This window comes from Chionomys nivalis, chromosome 4 (assembly GCF_950005125.1).
Source record: "Chionomys nivalis chromosome 4, mChiNiv1.1, whole genome shotgun sequence".
Classification (NCBI taxonomy): Eukaryota; Metazoa; Chordata; class Mammalia; order Rodentia; family Cricetidae; genus Chionomys; species Chionomys nivalis.
Window position 1 is genome coordinate 43,633,744 of NC_080089.1, and position 13,917 is coordinate 43,647,660.

General features: G+C 44.8%; 2 protein-coding genes across 5 annotated transcripts in view; one reads left to right on the forward strand and one right to left on the reverse strand.

Moving 5' to 3' along the window:
• Positions 1-178: 178 nt before the first annotated feature.
• Positions 179-13,917, reverse strand: part of Kmt2a (lysine methyltransferase 2A) — an 85,013-nt gene continuing 71,274 nt past the window's right edge. For all 4 annotated transcript variants that reach the window (XM_057768829.1, XM_057768830.1, XM_057768831.1 and 1 more), the window contains 7 exons: positions 12,555-12,725; positions 10,592-10,666; positions 8,298-8,472; positions 7,830-7,937; positions 6,537-6,620; positions 5,793-5,922; positions 179-5,007 (listed from right to left, as the gene is read on the reverse strand). In XM_057768829.1, coding sequence (XP_057624812.1) covers positions 4,732-5,007; positions 5,793-5,922; positions 6,537-6,620; positions 7,830-7,937; positions 8,298-8,472; positions 10,592-10,666; positions 12,555-12,725 — 1,019 coding nt within the window. In that variant the 3' untranslated portion in view covers positions 179-4,731. The remainder of the gene's footprint in view (positions 5,008-5,792; positions 5,923-6,536; positions 6,621-7,829; positions 7,938-8,297; positions 8,473-10,591; positions 10,667-12,554; positions 12,726-13,917) is intronic.
• Positions 10,105-10,491, forward strand: LOC130873846 (ATP synthase subunit ATP5MJ, mitochondrial). The gene has a single exon (XM_057768838.1). The coding sequence runs from the start codon at positions 10,175-10,177 to the stop codon at positions 10,355-10,357; it is 183 nt and encodes a 60-aa protein (XP_057624821.1). The 5' UTR covers positions 10,105-10,174; the 3' UTR covers positions 10,358-10,491.

The following is a 13,917-nucleotide window of genomic DNA, read 5'->3' on the forward strand; positions in this document are numbered from 1 at the left end:
GAAGTCCTTTCATCCAGAACCTGTGAGGTCACAGATACACATCACCACTCAGTGGAGGACACCCCAGGTAAGAGAACCATCTTAAAGAAGGGAAGTCTGGGCACTCAGTAACACAGTCACATGCCCCTCCCTTCCCCACCCCCCACCAAGGCCAAAAGGAAGCTAAGCCGAGTGCAGCAATAAACTTGACATGTTTATTAATTAAACTATCACTTAAATAAAAAAAAGTGCATAGAAAATAAACATGTTTAAAAACTCCTTTTTTGTTTTTACAACTATGTACACTTTTTACTTTTACATTCAGTCTTTCGTAGAGAGCTTTCAGCATTATTATTTTTTGAACTATTAAAGTATTTTCCTTCGTCCCTGTCTCAGGGAGTTAACACTGATGGACTTTAGACACACTTTCCTCCCCCACCCCCGCCTTTTCTCTAACCAGAAGCTTGGAAGAACACAAGGAAAAAAAGGGAAAAACAAAACAAAACAACCCCAAAAGATCCATTGTACATGATATAGCTGTTGAGAAATGTCTTAGTCTAGAGACGAAGCTTGTCATTGTTCAGCTCTTGAAACAATTATTCAACCGCCTGTATTTGCTAAGAAGACTGTAAGGTCAAGAAAAGAACACCACAAATCTATTTTCTTGATTGAAAGACAGAACTAGTGTACCTCAGAACAAGATACCAGAAAGCACAGAACACAATTTTCCCCTAAATGCAGGTGAAAACCCCAACATTCATAACCAAAAGTAGAGAAACGAGGAATACAGGTACCAACTGGCAACATTCACAGGCAGGAAGAGCCCAGGTGACACCACTCTGCATTGCACTCTGATCTTGGGGACGGGCGCCTGTCATCCCTTTGTGGTTCGGGGTTCCTGCGTAGGAATCAGAGGCCCCAGGAGCCTGATGTTTTCCTGCCTCAACTAGTAACTGCAACACAATTCTTATCTATAGTGTTAAGAGAAGTAAAAGCCATGGACTGAACTAGGCTGTTACAATGGTGCATTCCTATATTAGTTCCTATATATATATATATATATTTATATTTATTTGAAAACCAAAACAAACAAACAAACAAAAAGGTTGCAAGTTTTCAGAGTGAGAGACTTGACTGGTGTTCATGATTTTTCATGATTCGGCACAAAACTATCTGCTCAATAACTTTGTATTGCTTTAAAACAAAGGAAAGGAAACGTAAAATTACACCCAGCCCTTTGCAATGACCCGCTTTTCCTTAAAAACAAACAAACAAAAAAACAACAACTTGGTTTCTATGAAAAGGAATCCCAAATCCAAAAACAGTGAACATCTGATGAGGCTCTGACCTTTAGTATTTTCAGGTATTTGATTGAGCGTCAGTCCTTTAGAAAGATACATTCATTAAAATATTTTTATATGTGTTTTGTCTTTTTTAATTTTTAGGTTTTTTTTCTGTTTTTTTTTCTGTTTTTTTTTTCTTTTTTTCTTTTTTTTTAAATGTCAAGGTTGCTGCATGGTGCTCATTGGATTGGCCGGGGGATTGACAGAGGTGAGCTGGGTCCTGGCAAAGGAGTTTGGGTTGAAACCTAAGAGGTACCAGGGCTTCCTCCTTAATTGTGATTGGTCTAAAAATAAGGAAGGGGTTGTGCTGGACATGGTGTTAACAATGAAGGAGCCCAGGGACCAAGTTCCGGCCAAAGGGTCAGCGCCATGCAGCTATTCTGGTTACACAGTTGTCCCTGGCCACCAGGAAATGCAGCCACAACAGGTTCTAGCAGCAAAGCCGTCTGAGAGCTGGCTCTGAGAACCCACGAGGTTTGCAGCTGTCACTCCTAGGGTGTGGATCGCCCCTTGGGGGATTCTTGGGAATGACCCACCACACAAGTCCTCAAACTGCACTTTTGTGCGGAGGATCGCTTGGTCACTTTCAAAATGAAGTTAGACATGTTTTGGAGACAGCTGTGCCTTTTGTTTGGTTACCCTCTTTCCCTCTTGTGGGGGCGCTCTGGCTTATCCCCCAAGTTGCTGGCAGGTATGCTGAATTTTGGCAATGGACTCAAGGCTGAGCTGAAAGAGGGATTTCTGTGGTTGACAGTGGGCGGGAAGCAAGGTAAACCACCTGCAGCTGGCAGGAGGAGGGAAGGTGGGTTCCTCCTCCCGTCCTCAGGGATTAGGGTTGTTGAAAGAGGATGAGGAGGGGGCTCACAGTACAGCATGGCCTAGCAGGGCAGTAACTAGGTCTGTTAGCTGAGTTTCCCCCACCCTCTGACTGGCCTTTGGGTCTCTCTCAAGGTGAATGCGTGACCCATCAGTGCATTAATCGTTTCAGTAACAAATGCAGCTTCAATTTTTCTCATTAAAAAAAATAGGAATACAAGGATGTACAAAAAAACCTCACACAGTGCAATAAGAAAGGAAACCAGACACTAGTGGAACCCCTCGGGCCACTGCATCTTGTTCAAGGGCAAAGGAGGGTGGGAGGTGAGGTCTGGGTAGAGAGCTTTTCCCCAGTCCCCTGCTGGCACTTCTCCACGATGACAAGGAAGTCTCTGCCATCCTGGCCACAGTGCTGGGCTTCCCACATGACAGTGGAAACAGTGACAATGTTCCAGCAAAGCCACCAGACAAAGTTCTTAAGGTCATGGAAGAAAAGGGAGCCCAGGATGGAAGGCACAGCAGAGCCATGAGTCCTGGGCAGAGAGCTGGGCTGCATCATATTGCTTTGCTGACTTCCATAGGAGAAGAGGACGCCCCACCCTCTACTTGGACTACACTACCCTGAAACCTTGTGTCAGGTGCAGAGATCTGCTTGATCGCGAGTGGTCAGACTGTGCTTCAGTTTCAACAGGCTGCCCCCAAAGAGGGCACGAGGTGGTCAGTGGGTTCTTTGTAGGAACAAGGACTTGGCGGGCAGACAAGAAGGAAAGGAGATGATCTATGAGGCAGACAGTGATGGCAAAGGTCAGGTTGCCAACTTGATGGCTGCTAACTCTGAAAGAGAAAGGTGCGGGAAATGGAATGCGCTGCTCAGCCCTCTGGAGCTGATCTAGAGGGAGGGGCAGTGCAGGAGAGACTGCTGTGCCTCTAGGAGCTTCCTCGGCAACGGAGGGCAGTGCCTAACGGAGCGGTGACTTTCCTTCTCCATTACCGGAAAGAGCAGACCCAGGGAACATTTATGTCAACGGGCACAAACAAGCTATACATGGAACAACAAAAAATACACCTTCCAGTGGGAAGCTGGGCAGGAAAACCAGATTTTGTGTGGACAGCTGAATATTTTCTCTAACTTCATCCTATGAAAATAAAAAAATCATTAAAAACCGATCTTCTTTTAAATTAGGATAATACCACGGTTTAAAAAATAGCCTTGTCATAAGTGCTTCTCCCTATGAAGTGCTTCGCATAGAAAAATATACAAAATATATTTACATTTATAAAACCTTAAATAGTAAACTGTAAACAGAACAGAGTAAAATCCAATGACTTAATTTAACAGGTTCAAGACACTACCTTGGGGGAAGAAAGAAACATTTGTTGCTGTCTGTCCACACCCTAAGAAGTAACCAGGCAGTACTGTCATTTGCTCGGCCAGCCGGACTGCAGGCAGCTGGCAGAGGCCCCCAGCACATGTGGTCTAGCCCCGAGTCCGGGGCCTTGAAATCTGATTAGTGTTCTTTCAGCTGGACACTGACCGTTTAGAAACTCATCTTCCTATGTCTTCTAAGAAAGGGGAAAGAAACCAAGCATGTCCTAGGAAGGGCTGGGCTTATCCTGGTTATTGTACCCTGGCTGCTGCGGGACTCATCCTACTGAAATCATCTTTAGCTTGTTGTAAAAAATCTTGCTACATATATCTCTTTAAAACTCTCAGTGGAGCTTCATGAGATCTCCGAATTCTGTCTGGTTATGGCCAATGGCTCCTGTCCACTTCCCCACCTGGAGTGCTTACAGGCTCAGGGGACTTTCTGTAGGCACTTCCTATACCCAATAGGGAGTGTCTTCGAGCAGGGAGACAAGCCCTGCCACCCAGAAAGAAGAATGGGAAAGCAGCAGATGAAGGATGGAGGAGGGGGAAGGAGTGAAGAGAAGGGATTGAGAGGGAGCCGCTCTATTGTCAAGAAAGGTCACTGGCTGCGGTAAGGCTCACAGGGTAACACTCCCACTTACAGCCACAGGCTCAATGTTTGGTAATTAATTGGCACAACCCCAAGACAGCCTTTTGACACCAGAGGTGCTAGGAAACCTGTCTCCCAACCAAAGCAAACTCTTAAGTAGGGAAAACCACCAGACCTTCTGTTTGTTGAACAGATGGCCACGGGCCAGGCCTGACTGGCACACTGCCAGGCATCCCACCAGCCCTGGATCTGGGTTCTTGTCTGACCCATCGCTTACAGGGCTTGGGAGAGGGCTGAGGTGAGAACGACAAACCGCTCTGAGGACATGCTCAGATCCCATCTCCACTGTGAGTCACTCTACATGCTCCTCCAGGGAAATCTCCCAGGAGCCCGTTACCCATGTTTCCAACAAACAATCAGAAAGGCCCCATGAGAAAGCCAACCATGGTTTTTTCCTTGAGACCCCTCTTTCCAAGACTATGATCACATGATGTGAATGTGGGACATTAGGGTGCTCGGCCAGAGGATCCTCAACTGCCTGCTCAATCCTGGAGCTCCTGGCTGCTGAGAAATCCTTCAGCATGGCTTTGGGTGGCCCTGGGTCCTGGTACTCCATCACAGGAAGGTGAGCAGCTTTAGTTCAGGAACTTCCGGCATTTCTTGGCGCCACAGTTGCAAGGTAGCTTGTTGCTGGCATCCTCAATGGGGAACTTATAGTCATAGGTGAGCTCCTCCCCTCGGTAGATCTTGCGCATGGCGAAGATGACAATGTGCTTCTGCCCATCGATATTGATGACCCGGGAGTAGCAGTTAGGCTCACATGAGTGATTGATGAAGCGGGCAGCATTTCCATGCATGGTGGCATCCACTACCTCTGAGTCATCAATTCGGAACATGTAGCAACCAATGCCCTACACATGTAGGAAAAAGAACTATTTATTATTAATTTATTGAACCAAACCCAGGGTCTTGCACATGCTAAGCAGTAAAGCACTCTACTACTGAGTCACATTTCCAGCCCTGAACTTACTCTTTCTTTCCAGCACTACGGGACATGGGTGGCAGTCAGAGGACAACTTTCAGGACTCAGGTCTTCCCCTCTACCACAGAATTCAGGGCATCAAGTCTGAAACATCTTGATTTTGAGATAGGACTTCTCTATGTAGCCCAGGCTGGCTTTGAACCTGAGGTGAGAGGTTTCCCACGTACCTCAAGTGCTGGGATGGTAGGTATGGCATCTGGTTGAACTTGCCGCCACTCAGGCTAAAGATCATTTCCTATTCTGCTCCTGGTGTTTCCACAGAGGAGCCAGTTTCTTTTAAAATTCTACATTTTTTTCCTAGTTCCTATTTTTTTTTAACATGCTTGGAGGAGGAATTTCTAGATTATAGGCACTAGACTAGAGGAAGACTGTTCTTATCATAGTAAGACCCATGGACTTTAAATCCTGGAATCCACAGAGCACCTTTATCTACTAATCCACAAAGGGGTTTAGAACACTTATGGGTTCATCACAAAGTATGGAGATGTAAGTATTTTTCAAGTTTTTGTAGACTCAGCCCCCACTCCCAAACAACAACCCACTCCCCGAAGTGAAATCATGTTATTATTTCTATTGGGATCCAAGGATCATGCTAAGAGTCGACAGCCTCTTTCTACAGCAAAAGAGAACCCAGGGAGCAAGCCCGGCACTCACCTTGCTGTCATAGTATTTCTCACGCTTGTCAGTTTGGATGGAGCGGATGACATTGCCAGCGTACTCAATCACCATCTCACCTGCATCGATGTTTCTCTTACAGAAAAGACCCCGACCGTGGATGGGAGACCTAGGCCATGGACCCAAGAAAACAGACACAAATTTCCTCTTTCAAATTTTTTACATTTATTGATTTTATGTGTAAGAGTATCTTGCTTGTATGTACATATGTGTACCATGTCATGCCTGCTGCCTGTGGTAGTCAGAAGAAGACACTGGACTTTCTAGAACTGTAGTTACAAACGGTTGTGAGTCACTCAGTGGATGCTGGGAACCAAACACAGGTCCTCTGCAAGAGTAGCTAGTGTTCTTAATGGTTGAGCCATCTCTCCAGACACCAAGATGCAAAATTTCAAATTAATTAATTGTGTGAATAGGTGAAAAAAGTCTGCTCGTTTCCCAGTAGAGACAGACACTTGGGCGGGAGGTCTGGCCCCACTTCATTTGTGTGTATTATACTGCACTGGTAAACTACCAAGCATTAATGATTTCTCCATGCTGTAGCCCACTAGAAGAGGCAGAAGTCTAAAGTTAAATTCCTATCAACACCAATAGCTACAGCTCGCCAGACTCAATCAATCTATTAAAAACTTCAATGACTGAAGGAGAGAGGCCACTCCGGTATCTGGTCCACTGTATTTGGAAAAACACTAGTTTTCTGAAATTCTAAAATCGCAACCCTACCTGTAGACACCAACTGCCTCCTTAGAAGTCTTTTTTAAGTGCCGGAAACGCATGGGCATCGGGAGATCCATGCTTGTTGCCCTCCTAGGAGAGAAGAACACTGTTAGGAATGCAGTGTTCTGAGGGTGGACTCAAGCTTCTACAGAGCGAGGCACTTGCTCGATGTCAGCCAGAAGAGCCTTAGGCTCTTCTGCCTCTGCCTCCCAAAAGTCACCACACCTGAGTTCATTTTGGGTTTTCTTGAGACAAGGTCCTTGTGGCCCAGGCTAGCCTCAGACTTGAGGCAACACTCTTGCCTCAGCCTCCTGAGTACTGGAACCATATGCCTGTGCCCATGATGACTGGCTACAATGTAATATATACATAGCTCTTGGGGGGTTAACGGTGACTAGTATCACATGAATAGTTATTGGGATAGATTATTATTAAAAAATGCATCCTATAATTATTCAAATTTCATATTCACATTTTTTTAAAAGATTTATTTATTTATTATGTACACAGTGTTCAGCCTCCATGTATGCCAGAAGAAGATACCAGATCTCATTACAGATGGTTGTGAGCCACCATGTGGTTGCTGGGAATTGAACTCAGGACCTCCAGAAGAGCAGTCAGTGCTCTTAACCTCTGAGCCATCTCTCCAGCCCCATATTCATATTTTTTAAAAATTATTTTTATGTGCATTGGTGTTGGCCCGCATGTCTGTATAAGGGAGTCAGAACCACTGGAACTGGAACGGCAGACAGTTGTGAGCTGCCATGTGGGTGCTGGGAATTAAACCTGAGTCCTCTGGAAGAGCAGTCAGTGCTCCCAACCACTGAGCCATCTCTTCAGCTCCTTCATATTATTTTCGTTACCAGTCAGCTAATGCTATTTCAGTGCAAACTATGTCTCAGTCTTCCAAATGTCACCCAAGAAACTGCCATCCCATCAGAAAGTACCCTGAGTACTGGGGTAAAAACCAGAAGTTTGTGTTTTTTATTTGTTTTGTTTTTTGGAACAGGGTCTGATGTAGGCCAGGCTGGTTTTCAACTCAAGTCTGAATGTAGCCGGGAATGATTTTAAACCTGAGATGCTTTTGCTTCTAACCCGAGTGCTGGGATCACAGGAGTGCAGCTGTGCCCAGCTGAAGAGAGGAGTTGTAACGACTATTAACACATTTCTAAGTATTAGTGGCTCTTTCCCTCTAGAGCCACAAGAAGAAGCAGTAGTCTCATGTATATTACATCAAAAACTCCCATTCAACTAAGAGCGGCAGGAGTCAGGGTGTCAGGTCAGGCCATGATGACTCACCGAGCAGACTTGAGTTGCACCTCCTCCTCTTCCTCGTCGTTAGGGTTGTACTCAGGAGGCTGTCGATGTTTAGAAGCCAGGAAGTTAAACATGTCAAATGCCGACTTCCTGGAGCCAAAAGATTAAGGTTTGTTTTTAGAGAAAGGCTCTACTAAAGGAGTGAGGACAGCACCACTGATAATGAAGACCTTAAAGGCAGTGGGACAGAACTGTCATTAGATAACAAAGCCAAGACTGCAAATGCTCAAAACAAAATGGGCCCAGTAGTGGTGGACACACGCCTTTAATCCCAGCACTTGAGAGGCAGAGGCACACCAATCTCTATGAGTTTGAGGTCAGCCTGGTCTACAGAGCAAGTTCCAGGACAGCTAGGACTACACTAAAAAAATTGCTCGAAAAGCCAAAAAAGAGAAGAAAAAAGAAATAAAGTGAATATCAAAAACCCAAACCAAACAAAATGGAACTTGCCTCAAGTGGACCTCAGCCCTGGCTGAGCCGTGAGGGTTCAAGGGGGGTTCATTGGCCTCTTCTGGTTTGTGGAAACGGAATTTGTAATTCCGACAGTGCTTGGCACCAGACAGCTGCTCAATCAAGAACACAACCGCATCATGGAGAATCCCGAGCATCCTCAAACCGTTCACACCTAAAGAATGAAAGGCACCTGGGTGGTGAGTGTGTAGCCACAGGAAGCTGAGTGACATTAACAAACGGCTGCATTGAGAGCAACAGCCAGAGGCTAATACTCTGGTAGGTGACATTGTAACTATTTAGAAACTGGCATGAGAATGCTACTGAAATAATGCCTGATAAATTTAGAATGTTTACCATAAATTGCTTTCACCAAACTCTGGCCTGTTTTCTATGTGTTGCATGTATAGAGGGCTATGTGCCATTTTATTGCATGCTCATAATGGCCACCCAATGTAGGAATCACCAGCCATTTTTGGGGGGCGGGGTAAGAGAAAGGACCAGTATCAGTTTAAGATCCTTAAGACCAAGTTCTCTGCACAAATGAGACTTATTTTCCCCAAAGGGACAAAGAGCAGGGAATAAGACAAGAGATAGCAGACAAGGGAGAAGAGGTAAAAGAACAAGGGGCGGGGGAAGGTATTCGTTATCGGGGGCAGCAACAAAGACCTGCTTCTGGAGAGGGAGGAGACAGATGTGGTCCACAGACAAATGGCAGTTTATAAAGGCGAAGGGAAAACCTGTGTTAGGATGAGATGTTTAATCTTAATTGGGCATGCTAATTAGGGCAGTCAAAATGGGGTTCTGATTGCTGGACTCCAACACTTGGATAACTGAACCTTGATAGTCTCAGAAAGAGGAAGTGACCAAATGAGGGAATAAAGAGACCTTAGGACTAGCTTTAAGAATATAATTTAATGGTTTTTACCAAGGCAGAAGAGAGCAGGGAATAAGACGAGATAGTGGACAAGGGAGCAGGGCAAGGCCTACCAGGACCATGTTTGCCATGCCCGGGTCGGCTAGAGTCCTTTCAGTAAGTTTTATATATAACTAGGCAAGCACCCCATCACTTGAGTGACACCCCAGCCCATTAAAAGCTTAATGTTAAAGAGAGAAAACTAACTTAGCGTCATAGACTTTAATACAGCCCAGGTCACACAGCTGGTGTGCTGGGATTTGAACTCTATAACTCCAAATCCGATCTCCTTTTTGTTTACAGGTAATAGAGCACCTGGTTCTGAGCTCATATGCACCAAATCTGAAAGGTACGTCATTATTTTAGACCCAGAGCCCTCCTGGGCTTACAGTGACTGTGGGAGCCGTACACTTCACGGCTGCTTGGTTTTCCTCGCCTCATGATGTAGAAGCATTCACATTTTCTCTTTATTTTATGAAAACGTTTCTATAACTCTGCTGGCATGGATGGCTGGAAGTATCTTTACAGAAAAGAAACAAGTCACTGTAACCAATGTCATGTTTCTTTCTGACAGTAGCAAACAGCTAATTTCAACTAAAATATTACTTCTTAGGGCCTGTGAATATGGCTGTGTGGAGTACTTGCCTAAGTATGTGTGATGTCCTAGGTTTAATTCCTAGTACTGTAAAAAACTCTGGTATTACTATTAGATAGAGAATAAAGGTGTTTATTATGGATAAGAGCTCCATTTCAGGAGTGTGCTTATACTAGCATCACATACAATTCCAAACACAAAGTTAGTATTTACACCCTAAAGCTGAGAATTATTTTATCTTTTATTTAAACACTTTTTATTGATTTTTTTTTTTTAAGATTCAACTGTGGGCAGCGCCTGCGTGCTCAGTGACCTTTCCCAGGCTTGTGGAAATCTGGTGTGGCCTGTGGCCTTGGTCCCGCTGAGATGCTTCAAAGCCTTATTAAGAATGTCTGGGTCCCCATGAAACCCTATTATACCCAGGTTTACCAGGAAATTTGGGTAGGAATGGGGTTGATGACCTTCATCCTTTATAAAATCAGAAGTGCTGATAAAAGAAGTAAAGCTTTGAAAGGCTCCAGTCCTGCACCTGCCCATGGTCATCACTAACTGCTCCGAGTCCACTCAAGATGAATCCTGTTGGCTAAACTTAAGCAAGCTGCGTTAAATGGGAACATGGAACATCGCTGTACACTTCCCTAAGTACCATTTACAGTGTGGCATTAATAAATGTGTCTGATCAGCAAAAAAAAAAAAAAAAAAAAAGATTCAACTGTGTGGCTTATACTAACAAGTTGCCAGAACATTTGGAGTCTGTAGCAAAGTAACAGCACCACCCGTTACCTGCAAATGAGAGCTGCTTCAGACGGGCATTGGATCGGGCTTCCTGGACTTTATCTGTCAGTGACTTCCAGGCATCTGAAAGGAAATAAAAGAAAACCATAGGCAGGAAAGAATTTGTGCTGACATGTCTTACTGCCAAACAGTGTGCATGGCCACTGGTGTAGAGAATCACACTGCACCTGACGTCAGCACTGTTGTCTTTCTCCACGTCTCAATTCGGTACCTGAGAAGCAGCCAGGAACACACTGTTCGCAGTAATTCCCTTTACCCGGGGCCTGAGGATACGCATACCTTCTGACTCCCAGTACCCTTATCCCTGATGCACTGCCATACTTGAACTTAAAATTAATTTTAAAAAAAGTAAACAGGGATGGATGTGGTAGCAGCTGGGTGTGGTGGTGTCTGCTTTTAATTTCACCTCTCTGGAGTTGGTGGATCTCTGTGAATCTGAGATCAGCCTGGTCTACAAAGTGAGATCCAGGCTAGTGAATAGTGAGACCTTGCCTCAACAACAAAAGTTAATATACAAAAGAACGGGATTCGTTACGATTCCGTTTTCTTTTCTTTTTAATAGAGACAGTTTCATACTGTAGGCTAGTTTGGAATTCACTGGGTCGCCCAAACTAGCCTTGAATGTGTGCAATCTTCATGGCTCTGCTTCCAGAGCACTGGGATTATAGGTATGCCCCACCAGGCCAAGCTCACACTCAGCCTTGTTACATTTTCATACACAGACATGTTCATTACTGTACTTTTAGAACTCATACTTTCAAATTCGTTCTTCTCCCAGCATTGCCTAGGCTGGCTCTGACTGAACTCCTGGGTTCCAGTCATCTCTGCCCCAGGCTCCACAGCAGGTGTGAGGAGAGTACGCACTGCCACATCCGGGTCTGAGGATCTCTGATTCTTCTCTCTACCCTCATATCGAAGGAGTCACCAAGTCTGTCCACCGTTCTTTTCCTATGTGGATTTTATTACCTGGCATTTCTACTACAGCAATACACTTAATAAATAATAATTTCGTGCCTCCCAGTGTCTCTAGCTCAATGTTGTTCTCCCCCTTGAGGTGTTGGGGATCAAACCGAAGAAGGCTCTGCACATGCTAGATAAGCATTTAGCATACTGATCTGTACCCCAGCCCTTTCTTATTTGTTCATTTTATTCTGAAAAACGTCCTGGTAAGTTGCACCAGACCAGTTTAAGCCAGTCTTGTAAAGAGTTGCTACACTGAGCTTTATGAATTTCTGCTTTTATTCTATTAAAAAAATTCAAAGATCTCATGGTTTGTCACTATGGGCTCTCTCTCAAACTTGTCCAATTCACCTTCCAATTTTCCTTTCCCTGTTCAAAGGCATTTTCCCATTCACAATTACTCAAAACCGCAGTTTTTCTAACGTCATTACATTCTCTCTGGGGAAAGCTCCCTGCATTCCTCTATGGCTAATCCAAATTCCACCTCCCCTTAACTGTTGCTCTAGTCATCTTCCAGGGTTCTGGCCCTAACTCACCCCAGTGATCTTTCATTTCTTTCAGTGTTCCTAGTACTTACAGCCTAGGAGGCCCTCACTAGTCCTCTAGCAACTAATGAACATCTAACAAGCTAAGAGTGAACAAGAGAGTAAAATTCCAACCTTTACTGAACAGCTCAGAGCTAAATGAGTGAGACAGGACCATAACATTTGCATGCAGGGCTTTCTGCTGCAGGAGACAGAAAAAGCAGAGCTGGCAGTAACCAGGGGAGACGGGGAAGGAACACTGTGGGAGCACGTGTGGGAGCGCACCTGGGGGAGGGGCAGCAGTGCTGGGGAGAAGCTCTGCTCAGTATGTGAGTGCATATAACCGCAGCCCAGCCCGGAACGCGTCTCAAGAGTGACAGCTGCCTCATCAACAAGAGAAATGCCTCTTGTGTAGAGAAGCAGCCATAACAAGGCTGACTGAAGCAGACTTAACTCAAGCCACTCACCTTCAATGCTTTCCGCACAGATCTGAAAGCCATCGTCACTTGAAATTTCAAAAACAAGTCCTTTCTTGGGCTTTTTCTCAGTGATGTTTTCCTTCCTCTTTTGTTCCTGCTGGAGCCAAAGCATCAGTGGTGAGCTGAAACCGCTCTCTTCTTCTTCCACTGCTTTCGGCTCTAAGAAGGGAAAACAAGGGCCATAGTATTTGCTTAAGCCAATGGGCATTGAGTGCTATGTGCAGAAAGCTCTACTCCAGTGGTTCTCAACCTGCAGGTCATGACCTCTTTGGGGGTCAAACTACCCTTCCACAGGGGCAGCCCAAGACCATCAGAAAACACAGATATTTATATTATGACTCAATAGTGACAAAATTAAGAGTTATGAAGTAGCAACAAAAACATTTTTTTTATGTTGGGGGTCACCACAATATGAGAAACTGTACTAAAGGGTTGCAGCGTTAGGAAGGTAGAGAACCCTTGCTCTACATGCATCACCCCATTTCTGAGGACATACTGTATCTCCTCACCAGTAAGAGCACTGAGGTGCAAGGAACTTGCCCTGGGACACAGCTACCAAGTACTAAAATGGTGAGGGTGTGTTATTCAATAGTTTTTTTTTTTTTTTTTTTTTTTTTTTTTTTGTAGCAGAGCTTCTGGTATAACAATGTAATCTTTTTTTTTCTTCGTTCACAACTGCTCTCAATAGGATCAAGGCCAAGTCAAACCAACGCAAACCAAAGTTCCCTTTACCACATCTCGACCACTGGTTATGTCTCAGATACTCTTCTAGGAACTTCACCCAGATTACCTCCTGCAGTCCTCACAATCACCACCGAGACAGGTGTTATTATTAACCGCCCCCACATTTTTGAGATAAGGTTTTACTATGTAGCCTTGCCTGATCTGAGCTTGCTATGGAGACCATGATGGCCTCAAACTCACAGAAATCAGTCTGCTTTTGCTTCCCAAGTGCTATGCTTAGAGATATGCTATCGTAAGCCATCTTGATTCCTTTTAAAGGTTAGAAAACTGAGCTGGGTGTGGTGGTGCATGCCCATGACCCTACTGTTGTGGGGAAGAGGTAGGATGACCAATGCTAACCTGCACTACCTAGAAAGTAAAGAGGCTAGCCAGGACAACACAGTGAGACATCATTCAATGTAATGCAATGAAAGAATGAATACATGAATAAATACGGGGAAGCTGAGGCAGGCCAAGTAAAAGTCAAGTTCATACAGCTAAAGTAAACAGGCTCTGAAGCTGCCTGGTTCTGGAGATTGAACTCAGTCACCACGCCTGCCTGGAATCAGTACTCAGGCTTGACTCAGGCGTGGTAACAGTCCAAATCAAGGCTAAGCCGGTCTCTTCA

Bases quoted from the DNA above. Each gene is read 5' to 3' on its own strand.
- LOC130873846 (XM_057768838.1), top strand. From the start codon at position 10,175: ATGCTTCAAAGCCTTATTAAGAATGTCTGGGTCCCCATGAAACCCTAT.